Source organism: Osmerus eperlanus, chromosome 3 (genome assembly GCF_963692335.1).
Source record: "Osmerus eperlanus chromosome 3, fOsmEpe2.1, whole genome shotgun sequence".
Taxonomy (NCBI): domain Eukaryota; kingdom Metazoa; phylum Chordata; class Actinopteri; order Osmeriformes; family Osmeridae; genus Osmerus; species Osmerus eperlanus.
Genome location: NC_085020.1, coordinates 6322426 through 6344564, shown reverse-complemented (window position 1 = coordinate 6344564; position 22139 = coordinate 6322426). Strand labels below are relative to the sequence as shown.

The following is a 22139-nucleotide window of genomic DNA, read 5'->3' as shown; positions in this document are numbered from 1 at the left end:
AAACACAGCCTGTCTACAGGAAATAAACCATGTTACCAGGCCTTCTCTCCCCAGAAGTAGGCCTAGAGCAGGACAGTCTTCCGCATGACGCACAGGCTCCTGCTTATTAGCAGAAGGTATCGTACAGTTGCCAACGGTGGCTGACCGTCCGAAGAGGTATAGCGCCCTCGAGTGGTTCATGCATGTGACTACCAAGACGCGATAATCATTTACAATAATCATTTATAAAAGACACTGACAGACAAACAGTATGACACGTGCTTGTAATAAAATTAAAATTAAAATATAATTTACTATTGGATGCCAAGTCTAGTGCGATTCCTGATCCTGGACAAAGGCACACAAACAAAAACACAAGAGTAAAAATGACATTTTAATTGTAATAAAAGCCTCTGAAAAAAAATTTATTATAACGAAATTGAGTAATGGTAGTGTGGTGTAGTGTCGATACAAAATGGGCGCACTTTGAGAAAAAGTGGATTGATTCCAAATGGATTGATTCCACGTTGATTAGGTTATTATTTTTCAGGCCGACTGTACACGTATGTCATATGAACAAATAGTTGTAAACGTATGCATTATGTACTTTTTTACCTATTTCATCTCAATTGGTCAACAACAAAAACGTAAATACATTAACACAAAGCAGCGTAATCTGTTCAAAATATTTTCAATAGCTTCCAAAGACCCATCAGATGGCGCTGATGACCTGTTAATCGTAGATTTACAGAAAGGCAGTCAGCTTGTGGAAAATACAGGCAATGTAGCCTACATTGTGTAATTTAATTAAAATAATATACAGTAAAAAAAGGACAAAGGATCATGTTCTTAACCACAGCGCTACCTTTCAAGTGTGCCTTACGTAAAATAGCCTACATTTATATTATAGGCCTACTCTCCCTTTCCTCAGATAATTAGGTAAGATAATTTGTTCATATCACAGCAGTCAGAAATTGATACAAATAGGTGTACAATTCGGTATAATTATTTTCACACAGATATATGCCCATAATAAATGTGTTGGCTGGACGGTTATAACGGTAGCGCATGGAACGGTCCATATAAGCCATATGTCTAGAATAGGTTGATGCAAGTCAGTTATAATGAGTATTTATATTATTCAAGTTGTTAATGTTGTTAACACAGCTGATGTGCGAAGCAGACACAGCCCCGAATGGTCCGGGAGGTTGGAGATTGTGACTGTGGTAAAGAGTCGGTGGGGAACCCGGCCAGTAGGAGAACCCGGACGGACCCACTCCGGGCGCAACAAGGTTTAGCTTGGAGATCCCCGAAAAAGGAATAGGGGCGAAATTACTTTGGAATTTGTACAGTGCTTGCTCTGTCGACGAAGGCTGACACACTTGTGCCAAGCCGTGAAAGTCGAATTTGTACGCGTAACGCTTCCCGTGGACTTTCGTCATTATATTCTTGTCGTAGTAATAGCGGAGCGCACGGCTCAATTTGTCGTAATTCATGTTGGGTTTGCTTTTGCGCTCCCCCCATCTCCGTGCCACCTCGTCTGGGTCAATCAACTTGAATTCGCCGTTCGTTCCTTCCCAGGCAATGCAGGTCATGTTCGCGCTGTCTGATAGGAGCTCCAGGAGAAACTGCCATAGCTGAATCTGTCCACTTCCTAATGCAAAACACAATGGGCATAACGGAAATAATGGAAATGTGGATAGGCCTACCACAGCCTATTTATTTAAAAACACTAACCCTAACAACAATACTGTTGTTAGGGTTTACTTTAAGACTACTTTAAGACTAGCCTATATTTTCTGAATTAATTCATTTATAGGAATATTGATTACAATAGATTAATTTAACATTGCTATCTGTTTTAAATGTAAAACAAATAGCTTACAAAAAAAATCGTAGCTTGATTGTGAAATTCTAAAAACGATTATGTCCTCAGCTACAATCACAAGACAAATAGGCCAATTTGCATTTGTATTTCTCATTCACGAACTAAAGACCATATCCCACAGTTTAGCACACATCTGCCTGTAAAAAATGCACAAAATTGAACAAAGTTCATCACTATAGCTTCATGACAAGACAACATTGCCATGATTAAATGTAATTATTTACCTTTCTGCACTCCTGAATTTATAGGACCCCAAGTCGTGCCTTTACCTTCTTTCAACAGAGTATCTGTTGGATCTGAAAAAAACAAATGTAGAATTGATCAACACAATATAGTCTGCAAAAAAAAGTTGGTTTAATGAACATTCTTATTAATAATATTGTTTAAAATTATTGACGTTGAAACAATGGCATTTTCAGAAGTTTTACTATTATCAATGTTTGGTTGACAAACAATGTACACAAATCTCTCAGATTGGTAAAACCAAATCGTTGTTCAATAGAGAGCCTATAATGTTTTCTTCTTTTTGTGGTTTCTCCTCCAAGCTTCACCGGGGAAGCCAGGAAACGCGTTCAGGAAAGAGGATATCCGATTTCCGACAAAAGAGTAGACGTGTTTCAAATTGAAAAGGTGTCGTCGCTGGCAAGAGGCATCATCACCACTGGACGGCCGGACTAAATATCATTTTCCTTAGTAGAATAAAAGTGTAAATCACCTTTTAATAATTTAACGAACAAAAGCACGAACCTGAGAGATACATGTTGAACATAAGGTTTCCTCCGAAGTTCTGTCTCATTGTGGCTGCTTGCTCAGAAAGGGTTGGATTTCATTTCGGGGAAAGATTTTTATTAAACTTTATCTCATAACTGTGATCTGGAATAAATGTGGGACAGATTGAAGTTTCCAGGCAACTGTCACAAACCCCATCTCTGAGACAATATTCAGACAGCAATTTCCTTTGGTGCATTGCTTTAATTAAAAGAGCAATTTACCTCTGTCATCCCGCCCGGTCTCCACAATAAAAAGAGGCCGATAGAAATTCGGCCTTATCAATCCACCATCAGAGTTTAATAAAGTTTCCGCGTTAAGATCTGAGTTTCTATGGTGAATTGAAGTGTTTGACATGGAAACCAGTTCAGATCCTCGCACTTTTCCGCCTCTTTACCTCTTTGCAAACAGAAAGCCCTATTTCATGTTGGAAAATAATATTTACCTTATAAAGCACGCTTCAATGCATTGGAGGAAAACAAGAACATGTTATCCCTCACCTTCTGTCAGTAGGCGTAAGGCTATTGGTCTATCAGAGCGTGATGATGTTGTATATTTAAAACCATTTCTGATTATGTCATTAATATAACCTATTAGCTATAGGCCTATGTTTGGTGAGAGGCCGCATTTTAGAAAAGAGTCATTTAATCTAAATGACATGTATTATCGTGTCTGCCACTATCAATAAATTTGTAGGCCTAATTACCCAGTAGGCAAATTCACCGTGGGTTAAAACTAATGTAAGAAAAACACAACCCATTTTAAATCAGAAACATAACATACCTAACATAGCCTAACAATAAATTCCAAAACATTATATTGACAAGACATGGACTGAATATTTAGATTTTTTATTGAACAGACGGACATTTGAATGGTCAGTGGTGTTTTGCAGTCAAATAGAACAAGCCCAACCGTAGCCCTGTAACCTATTACAAAATGTAACTGCAAGGCCTATATCCCGTTGTGCTGTGTTATAAAGCAGGCTTCCTTCAGGCTTCCTTCACTCTGCTCGTCCTGTAGCCTATGGCCGCTGTTCTGTGTTAAGTTGATCTGTCTCTGGCGTCCAAGACTTGCTTTAGCTGCCTGTGTCTTTAAACAGGTCGCAGGCAACTTAAAACAAGCCTCGAATGGCAGATATTCACGAACAATGGCCTACAATTGCATAAACAAAGTAAATTCCAATTTGAAACATTACTTGTAATTTGGTTACTAGCACTATAGGCGATGGTTTGGACATTAGGTTTATTTTCTGCGTAATCACGAACGCGATTATTACATTCGGTAGCCTATTTATTGAAGAACCGACATTATTAGTGTCGTTTTCAAGCATAATCTATACAATGAATCTACATGACATTCATGTTAAAAGAGAAATTGCCGCGTTATATCCTACCTCACGCATAATTAAAGCATAGCCTATTATTTCTCTTCTTGCATTTAGTCCATTAATAGCCCGTATCCTTGTTTTCCTCAAAGCTGAAAGCAGGATCAGCATGACCTACCAATGCGAAACGCACGGTTTACACCTCTGCATTGCACTGTACTGCGGTTTTAATCAGTCGAGACTTAGCCTACATGTATATTTGAGAAAGGTGTGTATGGTTGAACATTTATTAAAAGATCCTGGTTTGGGTGTGGGACTGTGTTTTCCTTTTCTGCCGTAAGGCTCATGATCAGGTTCAGGGTGTGTGTAAGGCGGAATTATGTCCTGGTGTTAGAGCGGTTATCCGACTTGGTAAACATACCTGGCAACGGATTCCATCCAGGATGTTGCAGTGTGAAACATTGCGTTTAATTTTTAAACACGATGTACGACTAAATGTAGCAGTTTATGGACATAAAGTAGGCTAGCCTACAAATAACAATGGATGGTAGGGCTTTTGGCCTAAGTCTGTTATAAGGACATATTCGTGTGTCTCTCATTTAATTTTATGGGGCCCGGTCAAACAGTCGGACTGAGGTCGGCACCTTGGACAGCTCACGGAGGGGATCAAAGCAGGCCGCTGAGCATGTTTTGTAGGCCTATTTACCTTAGCCTCAGGTGGTCATATTTCGTGTATACGTCATATGTGGGCCTGAGTGAAGAATTGCCACGTTCACCTCATTTTAGGCATTTAAATCATAAATCTGTAGGAATCTCTACAGCCATCCTATTAAACAAAGGCTATTACGATTACCCGACTTGAATTAATTCAATACAAGTTAGGAGTAAGCCTAAAGTAACCATGAAACCCTTAAAAGGAAACAAAACTGTTTCGTTAAGGCTATAGGTCAAGTATAGGTAGCCTACATCTTCAAATTGGATGTTAAAAGACCGATGCCATTTTTGTTTTTAGACTAGGCCTATTACGCATATGCTATATACGCATTATCTTTTGTGTGATTAATTCCATTATAAATAACCCAATAATTTAATATTTTGATGAAATTACACCACAGCAAATCACGCTCCACCTATGCAGAATAATTCTGCAGCATAATCCCAGACAGTTTCAGTATGGACGTTCACAAATATATTTTTAAAATTAAAACTATCTAGGTGCACCCCCCGCGGGTTGCTTTTTAAGCTGTGACAACACAACATCGCATTAACAAATGGTGAAAACAAACGTGATAGCTTGCTCTTGTTTATTGGAAATAAGATACAATCTGACAAGAACAATACAGCCTAACAGGAAGATTTGTATTTCAATGAGATGTTTTCAGTTATAATAACTTAAAAAGCTAAATCAATCTGTTTTACTGAATACAAAGCATACTTGCTCCGAAAACAAACCCTAGGCGATGTATTGTTGTATTGTCTCAACAAAAGCTAGTGTCTTTTCAGCGCTGTGGTGGTAGGATTTTACGTAAAATCACAGGCTTGTTGTTTTACAATGTTACGTCCCTCTACAGAAAGACGTTATAAAATGTCTTGCCAAAAAGCAATGAATTGCCACAAGCACTCTGTTTCCATAGTTTGAATAAAGCTTTTATTGCCTATTTCAATACATGTCATAGCATGGTCGGTACATAGTAGCCGTTGGAGGATGAAGTGTCGGGGACTTAGTGCTGAATTCTGCGCATAGACTGGACCTGGTTAGTGTGAGCCTGGGTGCTGTACTCGTTGTAGTGTCTGAACTCTCCTTGGCGTCTGTCTCTCTCCAGGATGTACTGGTAGCCACGGTAGCCGGGGAACTGGTAGGCCACCCAACTGAGAAGATAGGCACAAGCGTTGTTTAACAGCCAATCAGGAAATATTGGAATAACAGCCACAATTCAAGCACACCTGAAGCATTGGTCTGGGATTTTGATAAAGGAACTGCTAAAACACTACTGCAAAAGGTACACTTAGGCCATTGTATGCTATTAAATCCTGCACATCACAGTGTATTATTATGGCCTGAATGTCACAAAATATGAAACAAGAGGGGCCATAAGTGGGGCGAAAGAAGAGTGTGTCTTACGCTCCAGAGTTGATTTTGATTGAGGGGACCTCCTTGCTGCACCAGCCCATGGCCTGTAGGGAAGGGTAGTCATCGCACATCTCGAACTTGCGGCCCATGAAGTCTTCACACTCGTACAGGGTCACCTTGCTGTCACTATGGTTCTGAGCATCGGAGGAGGAAGAAGCCCAGATCAGTCACCATGGTAACTTTCTATATATTTATTAATTACAATATGGTCAGCTGTGAATAATTGAAAAAACTAGATGGATTCGCTCAAAGACATTATCCCTCGGTTTCTCAGATGATTCTCATCTACCGTGGAAAGAGCGTGCAGTCGGAGGCAAGACTTACAGCGCACTTGATAGGTCTGAAGGAGAGCATGTGCTCGGTTCTGTAGCTGCTGTTGCCGCTCCAGGCCTCATAGCGGGGATAATCTCCCTTCTCCAGGATGAACTGCTGGCCCTGGAACTCAGGGTACTCATAACCCACCCAGCTACACCACAGGGAGAGATGGGGGAGAGGACAGGGAGAGATAGAGGAGAGAAGAGGAAGAGATGGAGGAGAGACAGATGGAGGGAGATGGAGATGGGAGAGAGGATAGAAAACAGTGAGAGAACACAGAGAGGGAGGGAGGGAGAAAATGGGAAAGGGAGTAGGTTAGGAACAATGAGAAAAAAGATAATTAAAGAGAAAGGACGATAATGAACAAAAGAAATAGAGAGAGAGAGAAAAAGAAATGTAGAGAAAGAGAGAGTCACATTAGATAGACAATAGCTCAATGCCCCATGTATTGCAGAGAGCCTTTTGTTGGCGGCAGCACAAAGGCTAAAGCAAACATCACATGGTGCACCCTCGTCTCTTTATCAGATCATCCGTCAGTTAGCCATTCTGACTCACATAAGCCAGCTGGACAGGGCCAATGCAGATTACAGCTGGAGCCAGGGTCAAACACATCTTGGCAATGCAATAATTCAACAATTTACAAGCTGTAATGGCTGGAGGGCTCAATAAACCATTTTATCAATTACTATGAAAAATGTGGAGGATTCATTATAGCGTCTTTCTTAGATCTTAGACTCTTTATAGAAGCACTATTGTCTCCACCAAAGAGGTGATTGCCTGCTACTAATGCCACTGTATAATGCCAGTGCCAATGCCAACACTGCAACAAATGTTCCCCTGTTCACGTCACCTACCAGTAATCTACTGTCCTTTGGCCTGTGATGACTTCATATGCAACCTTCCCCTTTCACCCACAATTATGTTCATGCCTTGTCTAGGAGCCTATGATATTCAAGTAACCAATCCAATCTAATTTAATGCACCAATAATAAAAGCATTTTTAAACAATGATGTGCCCGGTTTATGATAGTAAATGCCATGTCAGCATGGGCAGTAACAATGCATGTTAACTCATCGAACTCTCATTCATAAGACATGAACTACTCTCAAATGTCAAAACAAACAGAGAGTGCAATGAGAAACTTTGACTTACGGTCCATTCTCGACCTTGATGGAGCGGATCTTGCAGAAACCCCTCTCCATGATGTTCTGGCACTCCAGCATGAACTCACAACGCTTGCCCTGGAAGTTCTCCTCCTCCCAGACAGTGATTCTGAACTGTCCCATCTGCTCCATCTGTTGGGTATTCATGGTTGCTGTTTCCACCGTGTTTTCACTCACTACCAGAGGAGGAGGTGGAGGAGGGGGATAACAAGGCAGAGGTGAGGAAACTGAACCATTCAATCTGATTGACTGACTGACTGGCTATAAATAACTGGCTAACTGACTGACTCTGTGTTTTTTTAGGCTATGCTGCTACAGGGAATGAACAACCCATTCCTAAATGAGGCACCATACCCAGTTACTACATTGAGAAAAGTCTAGCTAGATATTCTCTCCTTGTGTGTGCCAGCACTCCAGGTAGGTAGGCTGCGGGCTACTACACCTGGGTGAGCAGCATTGGATGCTGACTGCCCAAGCAAGCAGGTGTAGTGATACTTACAGATGTACTGAGGTGGGACAGATCCTGTATAATCAATGTCGGGGACAGGACCCCCGGCAGTGTTTTTATAGGTCCCAGACCCTCATTTAGTGCACCATACGCACAAGCCTTGCACACTCAGCAGCGTGTGGCTGAAAGCGTGTATTAGCCTAGGCCTTTGTGGAGGCTCCACAGGCCCATTGTGACAGAGCTTAGAACCTCTGACTCATCAATACAGCAGCCTGGGCCCATGCCTAAATGACGGACAGCCACAATGGCAACACACTGACACGACAGTTTGATTGGAGTGTGGGGATAATGGCTGCATTCTGGGAGATTATCCTCTGCAGGGATAGGGACAAGGGCACAGCCATCTCCCTGGTCGTGGACCTTGTCAAGCCCAGCCCAGCCCAGGTCGCAACCTTAGGTCTCACCATCATGGCTACAGTGTCAACACTGAATTCTATTGGATCAACGTTGGAAAGACAATGTGTGATGAAGATACATTATGTATCTTCATCACACATTGTCTTTGTCACTTGATTTTGTTATGATTGTATAGTATGAGTGGACTTACAAGTACTGTTTTTATTCTATATTTGCAGCCAATATTGGCATCAGTAATTATTAATCATTAATTTAAATGTTCAAGGTAGTGGCTCTTATTTCTATTCCATCCATCCTTCCTTACAGCGGGATTCTGCCCTACGTTTCTGGCAGCAAATTTTACAATACCAATTGTTCTATGTTTTGTGCTGTTCAGTGCTAGAATGTTTAGTTATAGTTGTTTCTGTTTTGTAAAACGTAATCTCTGTTTAGGTATCACTCATATTTAGACGTGTGTACTGTAAGTTCTCATGGAACTTACATGTTTGTGCGTCGGCTTTGAAATGTCAGTTTGTCTTTGAGTGGAAATGAATGATTTGTAATTTAACTTCTGTTTAGCACTTGTCTCTGGCGACATCTAGTGGTATAATGTAGTTCAACTCAGTCATTGGTCACCAACAATGAAAATGTAAGCATGGTTTCATACGAACGCGACGCATACACACATGGATATGTCTCACTGATGCTATTGGCAGAGATATGTACATTGTAAGCATAGTAACTAGATATTACAATATTCTGCATTTAATTTGGCTGCTCAATTTTGTTTAGTTTTCGTTTAGTTGATTTTCCCTCTATTTTCATCTGTGTATCAAAGAAAAAGTGAGAAGCTGAAAACGTAGATGAAAAAAGTATTTGTCTCTGAATGCGTGTATACAATGGTCCTATTGTGGGTGTAAAGCTGGTTCATTGTTACTATGTACCTGTGTGTGTGTGTGTGTGTGTGGGTGTGTGTGTGTGTGTGTGTGTGTGTGTGTGTGTGTGTGTGTGTGTGTGTGTGTGTGTGTGTGTGGGTGTGTGTGTGTGTGTGTGTAGGTGTGTGTGGGTGTGGGTGTGTGTGTGTGTAGGTGCGTGTGTGGCCCTTGACAGCCAGGTGACAGACAAGACAACCCAGCTGCTGGTCTTTGATTCCCTGCAGGTAAGATTAGAATTGTCTCTTTGTCAGCTGACGCTCAAGCCTAATTTTACAGGGAAATTCAGCTCCATCCATTTGCATCTGGTCTCAACAGTGGACTGCAGTCCAGTACCTACTCAGAGTCCTACTTTGAATCTTATCTCTGTTGCAGTCAATATAGGACAACAGGTTATTCTTCTACAAGGATCAGATACAGTAGCTCCCTGATAGGATACCAAGGATGTTGGTCATGAAAAGGGGAGAGACTAAAAATAATTGTCTTTATTTACTTTATACATACACTGTATAAAGCCGTGATAATGACAGTTTGCTAATAAGCTAATCACTAGTCCTAGGTGTGGGTAGGTGGATCTATACGTACTCAAGGCAGCACCCAGAGCAAACACTGCTGTTTGAGCATCTGCCATCCCAGTCTCTCATTTCATTCTTGTCCTCACATTGTTCCCAAATTACGTTTGCAGTATGAGATAACTTTTTATCTGAATGATTCGGGGGGTTTTACATTAGGATGTAAGTGGTTAGATATTTAAGACTGTCTTGTACATCGGTACCTTTAAAATACAATGTGTGTGTGTGTGTATGCTAAAGCGCTAATGTCCAGTGTTCTCCATGGTTACACCCTCCTCTTCTCTTACTCAGAGATGTTGCATAAGCATCAATAAACAGACTGGTAGCGATGCAGCTGTTTCCCTGGGAAACAGACCAGGTCTCTGAGCCTGTGAAGGACAGGACCTGTACTCCAGAGAATGTGTTTTCCTCTCCTACCATGTATTAGAACAGCAAATGTAGAAAACTCACAGGCACAAGAGTAGTTAAAGATAGACAAGATAAAGACAAGACAGATCTTCCAACATGCAATCCTGTATGATGATCCTAAAATTATTGAATTAAAATATCCATGGAAATGTTCTGTTTAGCACTGTTTGAGTTATTCAACATAGAAAACAAGATACATGGGCAGTATGTAACAGTGTTAGGTGTGTTGAGGACACAGTGATATGCTTAGTTCTAGTCAGACAGGATAGGTTCTTTGTCTGGGACCAGTTCCAGGAAGGTTATACAGTTATGGACGAGGCTGTTTTCTGCTCTCTGGTTCTATGTGCGTGGCTCATATTTGAATAGTCAGCAAGCCGACATACAGAATGACCTGATCCAGGTGTGTGTGTGTGTGTGTTGGGGGGGGGGGGGGGGCTTTTCCTCCCTTTTTTTCTTTGTTGCTATAGAAACTGATCCTGCTAAGGACAGATTTGAACAGGCCTCGACGGCTCCACGCAGGTGACATCTGGTCTGAAAGCCTTGCGTTGGAGTGGACTGCAGACAAGCAGGCTTTACCCGAGGACAGAGAGGGGGCTGGGGGCAGGAAGGCAGACAGGCAATGTTTCCCAGCAGACAAAGAGGAGGCTGGGGGCAGGTAGGTAGGTAGACAAGAAGGGCTTCTCCCATCCAGATCCTTTTTCAAAACATCTATCTAATGTGTAGAATGGATCCAGTTCCATTGAAAAGAGGAAGTGCATTTGTAGCACTGTTGTAGTCATTTCTACATCAGTGTTCTACATTTTCAACCTCCTGAGCAGGCCTCTGTCTCCCAGGTAGAACGAGGCAGTTACATCTAATCAACAGTCATTCAGGAAAGACAAGCCCCAGGCATTTGCATATTTCATCAGTAACCTCTTTAACTGTCATGAGGAACAGAACAGACAGCCCGGGGCCAGCACTAGAACAGCACTAGCAGTTTAACAGGCAGCACAGATGCAATCATGTTTTTCTACCCACAACAACGATTATCAAAATGTTATGTCAGTTATGAAGCAAAAGAGAGTTCTGTAAGGTACAACATATTAGATTATGGTGTGTGTACAGGTTGCATGGCCTCATTTGTCAAAAGTGTGCATGCTATATTTTTGTTGGTGGTTGTGGTACTGTATGTGGCCTGGACCAGTGAGACAACAAAGATATGTAGTTGGTCACGTTCATTTTTGATACCGAAAAATGACTTAGTCTGTTCAAACTATGGCCATTATGTTTTCAATTCTTGTGTGTCCATCCTTCTGGTACACGGGGACAGGTTCCTCGTGGAACGAATATGTGGAGGTTTTCAATTGGAGGTGTACTGTAGGGTGTAGTCTGGCAGTCCTCAGAGCAGTGGAGGTAACCAGGATACAGCAGGCTAGAAGAGCTCCTTCCTCTGTCTCTAAACAAATATTTACTGGAGCATAGTCAAATAGGCAGGGAGCTGGAGTTGTTGTAATGTAATGGAACAGCTTTCCCTTATGCACTGCGTACTGGTTCATAAAAAGCACATTCTAGCATATGTGTGTTGGAGCACCTGAGCTACCAGTTTAGAATGTAATCTCATGAATATCCATTTCAGATGTCTTAATGTTAAACGCTCATCAGAAGGGATAGTGCTTGCCATCTTCAGCAAGGAAAATTCAAATATAAATAAATGTGTCTTGTGCCTGACTAAAATGGGGCTGTCATGTGTACACATCAACTCAAATGTGTATTTTGGTACAAATGTGAACACTGCTTAGCTAAGTAACTTATGCATTTGTTGTTGGGGACAACGAAAGGTTCTCACGGCAGCTGGGTCATATCAGATATATGGTCTGGAAGGGGTTGGTGTTGGTTAATTGTTAACTACACTTCAATTAGGACCAGGTTCCCTTTCTCTGGTGCGCTGAGTGACGTACAGTACACTCTAATGAAAGGCCTTCATGGCAAATTCATTTTCATCCATATGTCCCAATGGGAAAATCGAATGTAACTTGATTAGGGGTAGCATATTAGTTCAACTAAAAGGCAGGATCCATGAAGACATGAGCTGGAAAGAGGCCTGGACGTTAGATGAACAAACGTACAGCATCAACGTCATCTTCTCTCCTCCACCAACTTCATCGTCCTATGTGATCCTGAATAGGTAGGCCTATGCATCATTACTGTACAAACAACTTAGCTTGTAGTGGAGGCTTTCAGAGTAATATTGATCTAATATGTCTGGGAAAAACCAATACATTTCTTAAACCTTGCCTGTCCCAACTACAGTAGCTTCCTACTAATATGGTAAAAGACACAGGCATACTGGATATCATGCATACTTTTAATGCTTGAGTATAAATATTTGGTCAATTCTTAAAGCTATGTAATACCTTTAGTGAACAGTCAAGTCAAACGTGTCCTTTAACGTTTTCCAACCCTTGAGGACATTGTCATGTTCAGAAGCCATTGTTTATCATGTCCTCATCAGCTTACACGAAAAGCGTCCATTAAAAAAGCATCCGTTGAAAGTGGGACCTAAATCAATTATCGAACTTATGCAGTAGTAGTACGCAGCCTTATTGCTGTAGCCCAACTTTCAATCAAAGCTGCCAAATGATCATTTATCAGCGACAGCTGTCACATAGCCAAGCACTTCTTCTCATACAACGGAACTCTTCTTTCTCTGCAGAAAACCTGTACCTGCTTAACGCGAGCCGAACGAACAAAACTTCATCTTCAGGTATTGTGCGTGTGGCTCAACGTGAGGCAAATACAGACAAAACATTTTAAATCATTCCAAATATGATGATCCATTCAGGAGGAATCATTGTCAACGCCATAAGCGCTCCATCCATGGCTCCATCGAAACACCTTGACAAACAATACAAAGATTAATATCAACGAAATGTGTATTAAAGAATCAATAATAAGTCAATCCACAACTTCGTTCAGTCTTTCCAAAATAAACTTACCACAATAGCTATCCAGTCAGGCCAGGACCAGGTGTTTATCGCGCTAAAAGTTAGCCTATGGTCACACCTGGGCACTGCACGATGGGGCCCACCTTGAAGTGAGACAGAATGTGCGTGGCCAGTGACAGGTAGGTCTTTATATACCTGTGCCGCGGAAAGCCATCCTTCCATTTATCTCCGATCTCTCTCTATCTTTACTCTCTCTCTTTTTTTTTATTGGTTCCAAAAGAGACCATCCTCCCCCTCTGTCTGTGGACACCTGTCGCACGGTGAGTTGCTCTGATCCAATATTGACTCAAGGGTCAGAGGTGGGAGGTGCAAAAGTAGATTAGCTCGCGCCTCTCCATTATCACAACGTTTCTCTTTCTCTGACACACTCTATGCAAACCAACTATGCCTCGTCCTACCTTGAATCGACGAGATGGCAAAAGCTCCAAGCCTTAGTGCTCAGGAACCAGAAGTGGTCTTTGTAGGTGACATTTATTTTTGTAGGTAGGTATAGAGGAAGTCAATCTCCTTACACTTTTATGCGTGTATATGTTATATTATGCGTGTTATATATCATGTCTTGCAAATAGGTCACAACCTTAACTGTTAATGGCACAGGGAAATCATTTTCAACATAACTTGCATGTTCATTTTGAGCCTGAACAACTCGCTGATTACTGAACTTGAAATAAGTAGGTTAGTACATAAAAAACCAGAGACTTTATTTATAGAATTCACTGTACAACCATTGTACACAAATCATTAAAGGAACACAAGTCAATCTAACACAAAGATCATGGTGAAATACCCTTAATCTTATTGCCACCAGAAAGAAAATATGGACGGAAAATATCAATTTGTCGACATTAAAACTCCATCCTAATATTCCAGCTTTGGCCATCTTATACACGCAAGTCTTGTGTAGACAAAAAAGGATGTAAAAAGTAAAAAAATAAATAATGTAATCACCATTCTGCTCTTTAGGCCTTTAGTGGCAGGATTCTCAGTAGAGTTGGAAAGCTAGCAGCAAAAGACCCCAACAGGTGTTCCAGCTGATTTGGATGGAATGGTAATTGTCACATGGATTCACATTAGCACATCTACCCCAAAACAAATCACCAACAACTGCTTTTTGAGACAAAACAGCTACAGAGTAAGGTTTTTAATACTGAAAAAAAAGTCTAAATAAAGTCTACAGGTGTGTCTGGATAGCAGATTGGACATTCAGCAAGAGTGCCTTCATGAAGGTGAAATGCTCACATCACCCTATGCCACTTAATTCTGTATTTTTAATGTATATAATCTTTCACAAATTCAATTTTTTATTTCTGTAAAATGTCACCCTTCTGAACACACCCCTAAATAATGTGCTTCCTGTTTTTTAATGGGTAACAGAAGTCAGCCTCTTGGTATAGGCATCCCATCCTGATTTTCTGTACTCCTCAGCAGCCTTCCTCCTGTCAGGGGAACCCAGTACACCCCGTCCCACGATGATGACATCAGAGCCCTTTTTCAGAATCACATCCTCAGGACTGGTGTACTGCTGGCCCAGACTGTCACCTGAAAAGCAGCACAAACAAAGACATTACTAATGGAGGAACCTAAAACTGATAAGGTGTCTGGTGTTCATGTCTTTGAGAATAGCACCACCTTGTGGCACACAGGACCTATGACCTACTTTAGCTAAAGGACACCTACCTCCTGACTGCATCTGGACTCCAGGGGTCAAGTGGAGGAACTCTGGCTTCTGGCTGATCTTGGACCCACAGATGAAACCAAACACAAACTCAGAGTGGTCCTCTGCCATCTTCACCTGCAGGCATAGAACAAAAACCCTTATGAGAAATGTATTTGAGTTTACTAATCAGTGTACTAACCCAGTAGATTGACATTTACATTTTACATTTAGCAGACGCTCTTATCCAGAGAGACTTACAGTAAGTACAGGGACATTCCCCCGAGGCAAGTAGGGTGAAGTGCTTTGCCCAAGGACACAATGTCATTTGCACGGCCGGGAACCTTCTGATTACTACCCGATTCCCTAACCGCTCAGCCATCAGACCTCCACATGACATTTTAGTAAACCTAATTCCCCCTTGAAATTAAATAAAACAGGTCTCCCTGAAGTACAAGTAATCTCGCTAAAGTAAAATTAGTGTTCCAATGTCACATTGAGAAGGATTGAAGTATACAAAGAAAAACCATCCTGCACTCATGTAAACCCTCTGCATGAATGCAGACCTGAAGGTCAGGTAAATCACCCACACTGATGGGAAGGTCATCAAAACACCTCTGCTACATTCAGAGCCATGTGACAAGCAGCCATCTTACCACTGCCTGGGTGTAGTCTCCCGTTGCTAGGGAACCCTGAGAGCTCATCTCAGCTATGAGGAGGCAGCCACGCTCTAGAGGCCGGCCCACCTCGCTCAGTCCCCTCACCACGCCAGGTCCCGGCACAGCATGGGCGTTCACCATGTTCGACCACGAGGAGATCTGATACAGCCCACCTGTGACACGCATTCACATCCTTTCGTTACATTTCATAGCTTTCAACGTGCCTTTATTGAACAGAAATCTCAATTCCTCCACTTTCAGCCTACGCACCTTCGTATTGATGTTTGACAGTGTTGCCAATGTCGGCAAACTTGCGGTCCTCGAAGATGAGGAAGTTGTGTTTGGTGGCCAGTTCCGTCAGTGACTGGCAGAAGGCAGGGGTAAAGTCCTGCAGGATGTCTACATGGGTCTTCAGGAGGCAGATGAATGGGCCCAGGGAGTCAGCCAGCAGCAGCAGCTCCTCACATTTCATCACGTCCGCAGACACACACAGGTTGCTCTTCTTCTCCTCCATCACCTTCAGGAGCCGAGCGGCCACGGGGTGCGTGTGTGGGAGCTGGGCCCGTGTCCCGTAACTCATCTCCGCCTCCTTCATACAGGGCTTTTTAGTGGCAGGCGAGCCATTCCCACTGGATCCGTTCTTCCCTCGGGCAGACGTAAAGACGTTGTTCTCCTGGATGAATTTGCGGACCCTCTGGGCGGTGTCGGTGTCGATGCGTTCCGCCTTAAGCAGGACGTTGACGAGTTTGGCCATGGAGATGACGGGGTGGAGTGTGATGCCCTCTGACCCTAGCATGTCAATACCCCCCTGATCCCGGTCCATCAGGACGATGGCGTCTGTGACTTTTAAGCCCTCCTTCTGAAGCACCACAGCCGTCTCCAGGATACTGCTGCCAGTAGTTACCACATCCTCAATGATCAGGCAGGTGTCCCCAGGATGGATGGTTCCTTCAACCATCCGCTTGGTTCCTGACAACAGAACATGACAGAACACGGGTGGCATGGAACATAACAAAGTTAGGCATGAAAGGAAACACAGTTCAGTCTTTGATGCCTTATATATGCCCCAAAACTAAATTATACTACACTATGAAACGGTGGGCTATGCATTAATGCTGCTCTACAGCATCACAGCCAGAAAGATAACAGAAAGTTAGGCATGAATGGTAAGGAAACACAGTTCACAATCTTTGATGCCTTATATATGCCCCCAAACTAAATTATACTATAATATGAAACGGACGGTGGGCTGGGCATTAGTGCTGCTCTGCATCAGAACAGCATAGCCAAAAAGAAACAATACATTCGAAAAGTCATGAAATCCCACCATAGTCCTTTGCTTCTTTACGCCGAATGAGCATGGGGAGTTCATGTCGGGAACAAATGATTGTTGCTAGGGGTAGAGCCGTGTAAGGTACACCACAAACGGAGTTATATTCCAGCTCTTCAGCCTTTGCACGTTGATAAATAACTGTTGACACCTACAAGTCAAACACAATAACTTGTTAGCTGCGTCACTGCGTTAATCTGTTGTTGGTGAAAAACCAAACATCGTCGCATACCTCGTACAGGGAACACGTGTTTAGCTGTACAAGATTTAGATGTACCTGATTCATGAGAGATGGGTGTGAGACTATTACTCGAAGATCAATATAGATCGGAGTCATCATTCCACTCTTCAGTTTGTATTCGCCAAATTTTACTGCTTGAACATCATGCAGCTTCAAAATTAAACTTTCGAGGCAAATGCTATCCATTATTGCAAGCCGATTGAAATCACGTTTCTCCCAAAACTCCCTTCTTCCGTATACTATGTGCGCCGATGTAGCGCAGTGCATAGTGGGATTAGTAGTTTACGTGCCTACACGTGTGACAGATGTGCCAGGCTGCTAGCTATTTGAAAGTTTACTGTTGAAAGAAGTATCGTGCGTTTGAAGCAATGAAGGCAAAAATCCCTTACACTTTTAAAGAGACAACTACAGACCACGGTTTTCTAGAAACAAGCACTTTTTATTCGTAAACATTCAGTAACAAACAGCCCACATGGAGTAAGAAAAGATGCTAGGCATTTTATACAATTTTGTGATACGTGTGATACAATGTCTGCTAATGTAATGAACAATGCTGCTGCGGTAGTTAATATAATTACAAGCATTTACATGTCAGGTAGGTGGCATCTAGTCACAACGACGTTGAGCGAAACTAATGAAAGACCAGCGATATGTTCAACTGAACTGGGTTTGAAGTTGGATTACACCACATAGCTAGCTAGCATACTTAGGTTTGGTGATACGGTATACACCATGTACACCATCCACTTCCTGCATCTTGGCCTACGGGTAAATACAATTAAGGCTGAATAAGCTAAATAAATTTGACTAACACACTTCAAAGTGGTGGTGACATTTCATTGGTTGTCGGTCTGTGATCCAAATGTAATACACAGAATGTCTTCTGCACCCAATAAATGATGGCCAAACATATTAGTCCACTGGCAGATGGACAACTAGTGTTTGGTTTACACGTTAAAAACAACTATGTGGAAAAGACACTCATACTCATTACATAATATGAATAAATTAATAAATTATAGTTGACATCAAACAATGACTGTTTGTTTAAGGCCTGGGGTTTTCCGTTTCTAGACTACTGTGTGATGGCTACTGAACTGTACTAGTCTGAGGTGCAACAGATTCCAATTATTAAATTAATGGAAAAGAGAGGATATACATTTATGGATGAGGGATTCAATCATGACATTATGTCCTGAGTGCACACTACTAAATCTTAGGGTGAAAAGGTTATCAATTTATCTTCAATTTACACTCTGAAACCTTTGAAAAATAGCAGTCACAGCTTATCTACAGATGATGCACAATCGATGCATATTTTAAGTGATCAATTGCTGATAATGTCACAAACTATAGAACTTCAAGAGTTGACCACATTCAACAATAAATTACATTCAACAGTTACGCTAAGTTCTTCATGGAACTTTCTTTGAACGTTACCTAACAATTATTTTTAAACGTTGGCATTCATAATAGTCGGACACAATGAGAGACAGACTTCAGAAAGTCTCTCTCGAGCCTTTGTCAAGGTAGGTCAGTGCTGTGTTGTTAGACACTTCAGATGTGTGGAAAAACTAGACTCCAGACTGTGGCTTTATGTCGTATTGCAGGCAAAGTGAATGAGTGAGAAGGCTACTGAGATGCTAACTAGCTAGCATCCCTGATCTGGATTTGTGTGCCTCAAGACCACACCTGTATTAGGCTAGGCATTGAGATCCTCTTAAAGCGTGTGTCCCATACTGCTGGTTACCAGGCCTTTAATGTTGGTGACAGGCCGGACGTCATGCAACTGTCTGCGTCTGTCTATAAACGAGGCCAGGCGGCCCGTGTCCAGAGGGGTCTTGGAGTAGTCGCCGCTGTGCGCCCCCACCCAGGGATGCTGCAGGCAGGAAGTGGCACTGGGGCGTTTCCTCGGGTCTTGCTGCAACGTGGAGCTGATGAAGTCTCTGGCTGCCTGGCTCACACCCTTGAAATATTCCTCAGGGAAGCAGAAGTCCAGCCGGCAGATGTTGACACAGGTCTCCTCCAAGCTCTCGTCCAAGAAGGGTGAAACACCGCTCAGCATGACGTAGGCCAGCACCCCTGCACTCCACACGTCTGTCGTCAGGGAGACGGGCGTGCCCTGGATCAGCTCGGGGGCAGCAAACTCAGGGTTCCCCAGGAGCAGGTGGACGTAGCGATGAGCAGAGACCTGGACGGCGTCCCCAAAATCCACCAGCTTGACGCAGGGAACAGGAACATGAAGGTCCACAAGGAGGTTCTCCGGCTGTTCAGGGTGGAACACACGAGTGCAAAGTCTTAGTGAATGGGTCTTATTCAGGTAAGATAAAGCGAGGAAGGAAGGATTGTAGAGTGCAAAAGTATTGTTCACCTTCAGATCCAGGTGTGCCACTTTGCAGGTGTGGAGGTGCTGGAGAGCCTCGAGCGTCTCCTTGACGAAAAACGCCACTTTCTCCTCCATCAGCTCATCATGGGCCACCAGGTAGTCCAGCAACCTCCCATCCTCAAGCCTTGAGAAACACACACACACATACCAACATCACTAAAGAATAGTGTGCCACTGTGTACGTATGGCATATTCATTCCATCAGAGTTCCTTACAGCTCTAGCACTAGCATGAGGGAGGATGGTGTCTCGTAAGTGTCAAGCAGAGCCACTAGCTGATGGTGTTGAACGTGACGGAGGATGTCTGCCTCGTGGGCCACCTGTTCCTTCTTCTGCATCTTCTTACTGACAAACTTCACGGCAACCTGCAGGAACACACAACAGTTGACGTGAAGTGTGTTCATTTAGCTTTTTCCGTTTTGTCAAACATAAGAGATCAATCAACACGCTCATGAATAAACCACTTACCTCCCTCTTTGTGGTCTTGTTGAGACACTTCCTCACCACTGAGAACCTGCCTCTGCATGATGGGAAGATAAGAATGGAGAATTAGTGAGCTCAGTGGGTGTGTGTGTGTAAGTAAGAGAGAAAAAGAGAGACATACAGCTGTTTAGAGAGGGAAGAGAAACGATAGACATGAGATCAAGAGAACATTACCGTCCAATCTCACAAATTTCAGAGAACGTTGATTCGAAGTTGTCTTTCCACTGGATACTTGTGCCGTCGTAAGTAGAATCTTAATCCAGAGACAGTGAAATATTCTTCTGTTATTGGTACATCAATAAAATGTTACCAAAATGTTTAATGTACTTGTGTATTAATGACAAAGACTGGAGCCTGCAATGAACGTGTTGGTGTGTGTGTCACTCACTCCCGCTGGGCAGGGTCACCATGTTGGACGGCTCGCTGGGTGGACTGACCCCCCAGGGATTACTGGCGCTGACCCTGAACTGGTAGTGCCCCCCAGGGATAAGTTCCTCAATCTTCACACACACATCTGCTGTGGACACCACTGACTGCTGCCACATCAGCGAGTCTGCAGAGACGCGGGGGGGGGGGGGGGGGGTGTCATCAGAACATTAACATATACTGTGCCTGTGTCAGACTTTTCGACCTGGAAACACCGCTGGTGACCGAGTTTGAATCCACTGCAAGTGATTCACGGTTTTAATGTATAGCTGAAAATACGATGTCTGGTGTAGAGTTGATGCGACAGCTCCAGCGGATGAGAGTCCGTGAGACGAGCCTACCTTCCTGTCGGTACTCCACAGTGTAACTGGAAACGGCACAGTTGGCTGAGCTGGCTGGGGGGAGCCAGTGGACGATCACCGCTGTGCTGCTGGCCTGCTGTGCCACTGGCCGCGCAGGGGCTGCTGGGATGCCTGCCGTGCGAGAGGAACACATCAGTCCCACTCAGACGTGCTGCTAGGGCTTGTGTAGCCTTGGGGGCCCTCGCATCCCTCCCCCTCACCTTGCACTTTAATGGAGGCCGAAGAGGAGGCCGAGCCGTGGTCGTTAACGGCAACGCAGGTATAGATGCCCGTGTCCTGAGGCATCAGGTTACAGATCTTTAACAGGATGTCACCTGTATCCCTGGAGACCAGACGGAGGAAGAGTAATAATTGGGTGGTGTGTGCACACACCGTTCTGTTCTACAGTAATGGATCTGTCAAGCAGACAGGAAGCTAATAAGTCTCTCTGGGACCGACTAATTGTCTTGCTCATACTGCTTTGATCTTACTTCCTGCGCTACCGAGGTCTCAGACAACATCTACTCTATCCCTGCACACACATACAAGCACGCACACACACACTTCCAGTTTACCGGATGTTTATGGTGAAGCGGCTACTGTTGACCACAGGGTTCTGATCGGGTCCTTTCAGAGTGATGTTGGGTTTGGGACGCCCACAGACCTTACAGCACAACACCACAGTCTCTCCAAAGGCACATGTTACATCAGCTAGAGAGATCAGGAACTCAGGAGCCACTTGGAACCAAAGTTACACATATAGTTCAGCTACACAGACCCTTATTTTTTAGGTTGGAGAACAAAATGTTGAAAAGCTTCATTTATTTTTCTGTAATATGTTTTTATCTTACCTTCTTGTATGAAATTTGGATTCAGTAACTGCAAATGGAAATTTAAACGTATGGACATCAGTAAGTCATAATTAATTTGAATGTCTCAGTTTTAATAATGTTAGAGTGAAATAGTCCAAACCTTCCCTTTTAGCAACATATTCATTCCCATTTAGCGAGGGAAAGCCACTAGGTGGCAGTGTTGCTTTGATTGAAAGCGGATCAGGTAAGAGCAGCAAACCACATAATAAGCAACATGGGGAAGCGTGTGTTTCAACCATAGTGTATTTGAATCCTCATTTGACATACATGCACTTCCTTATTGCAGAATGAGCTGATGAAGACTTTAGCCTTACAAAATGACATGAATTAGTGTGCTCACAAGTTGCCTGTGAGAATGTGTATAGCAGACAAGTAATATTGGGAGGAATAGGCTGAAACCTCTGCTCTATTTATAATGGCTAAACTCTGATTTAAT

At 43.0% G+C, this 22139-nt stretch overlaps 4 protein-coding genes across 4 annotated transcripts in view; all 4 read right to left on the bottom strand.

Annotated features, from left to right (window-relative positions):
- Window positions 1-354: 354 nt before the first annotated feature.
- On the bottom strand, window positions 355-3022 carry fev (FEV transcription factor, ETS family member). Its single transcript, XM_062456818.1, has 3 exons — window positions 2615-3022; window positions 2092-2163; window positions 355-1633 (listed from the first exon to the last, which is right to left on the bottom strand). The coding sequence occupies exons 1-3, from the start codon at window positions 2661-2663 to the stop codon at window positions 1095-1097; spliced, it is 660 nt and encodes a 219-aa protein (XP_062312802.1). The 5' UTR covers window positions 2664-3022; the 3' UTR covers window positions 355-1094.
- A 2565-nt stretch (window positions 3023-5587) lies between these two features.
- Window positions 5588-8190, bottom strand: cryba2b (crystallin, beta A2b). Its single transcript, XM_062456817.1, has 5 exons — window positions 8072-8190; window positions 7562-7748; window positions 6418-6559; window positions 6085-6227; window positions 5588-5831 (listed from the first exon to the last, which is right to left on the bottom strand). The coding sequence occupies exons 2-5, from the start codon at window positions 7717-7719 to the stop codon at window positions 5684-5686; spliced, it is 591 nt and encodes a 196-aa protein (XP_062312801.1). The 5' UTR covers window positions 7720-7748; window positions 8072-8190; the 3' UTR covers window positions 5588-5683.
- A 5855-nt stretch (window positions 8191-14045) lies between these two features.
- On the bottom strand, window positions 14046-17468 carry umps (uridine monophosphate synthetase). The gene is made up of 6 exons (XM_062456820.1): window positions 17233-17468; window positions 16953-17106; window positions 15896-16594; window positions 15623-15798; window positions 14990-15104; window positions 14046-14851 (listed from the first exon to the last, which is right to left on the bottom strand). Exons 1-6 carry the CDS (start codon window positions 17461-17463, stop codon window positions 14673-14675), a joined length of 1554 nt encoding a protein of 517 aa, XP_062312804.1. The 5' UTR covers window positions 17464-17468; the 3' UTR covers window positions 14046-14672.
- A 155-nt stretch (window positions 17469-17623) lies between these two features.
- The window catches only part of LOC134017314 (kalirin-like), a 51326-nt gene continuing 46810 nt past the window's right edge, over window positions 17624-22139 (bottom strand). Inside the window, 10 exon segments of the mRNA XM_062456816.1 lie at window positions 17624-19462; window positions 19568-19706; window positions 19798-19946; window positions 20050-20101; window positions 20239-20317; window positions 20453-20617; window positions 20832-20963; window positions 21053-21174; window positions 21407-21569; window positions 21683-21710. Coding sequence (XP_062312800.1) covers window positions 18917-19462; window positions 19568-19706; window positions 19798-19946; window positions 20050-20101; window positions 20239-20317; window positions 20453-20617; window positions 20832-20963; window positions 21053-21174; window positions 21407-21569; window positions 21683-21710 — 1575 coding nt within the window. The 3' untranslated portion in view covers window positions 17624-18916.

Bases quoted from the DNA above. Each gene is read 5' to 3' on its own strand.
- fev (XM_062456818.1), bottom strand. From the start codon at position 2,663: ATGAGACAGAACTTCGGAGGAAACCTTATGTTCAACATGTATCTCTCA. The intron at 2,164-2,614 runs GTTCGTGCTTTT...TGTTTTTTTCAG, and splicing joins GTTCAACATGTATCTCTCAG to ATCCAACAGATACTCTGTTG. The intron at 1,634-2,091 runs GTAAATAATTAC...GTTTTGCATTAG, and splicing joins AAATTCAGGAGTGCAGAAAG to GAAGTGGACAGATTCAGCTA.
- cryba2b (XM_062456817.1), bottom strand. From the start codon at position 7,719: ATGAATACCCAACAGATGGAGCAGATGGGACAGTTCAGAATCACTGTC. The intron at 6,560-7,561 runs GTAAGTCAAAGT...CCTGTGGTGTAG, and splicing joins ATCAAGGTCGAGAATGGACC to CTGGGTGGGTTATGAGTACC. The intron at 6,228-6,417 runs GTAAGTCTTGCC...TCCGATGCTCAG, and splicing joins TCAGACCTATCAAGTGCGCT to AACCATAGTGACAGCAAGGT.
- umps (XM_062456820.1), bottom strand. From the start codon at position 17,463: ATGCACTGCGCTACATCGGCGCACATAGTATACGGAAGAAGGGAGTTT. The intron at 16,595-16,952 runs GTGGGATTTCAT...TTCTGTTGTCAG, and splicing joins TAAAGAAGCAAAGGACTATG to GAACCAAGCGGATGGTTGAA. The intron at 15,799-15,895 runs GTGCGTAGGCTG...TGCGTGTCACAG, and splicing joins TGTCAAACATCAATACGAAG to GTGGGCTGTATCAGATCTCC.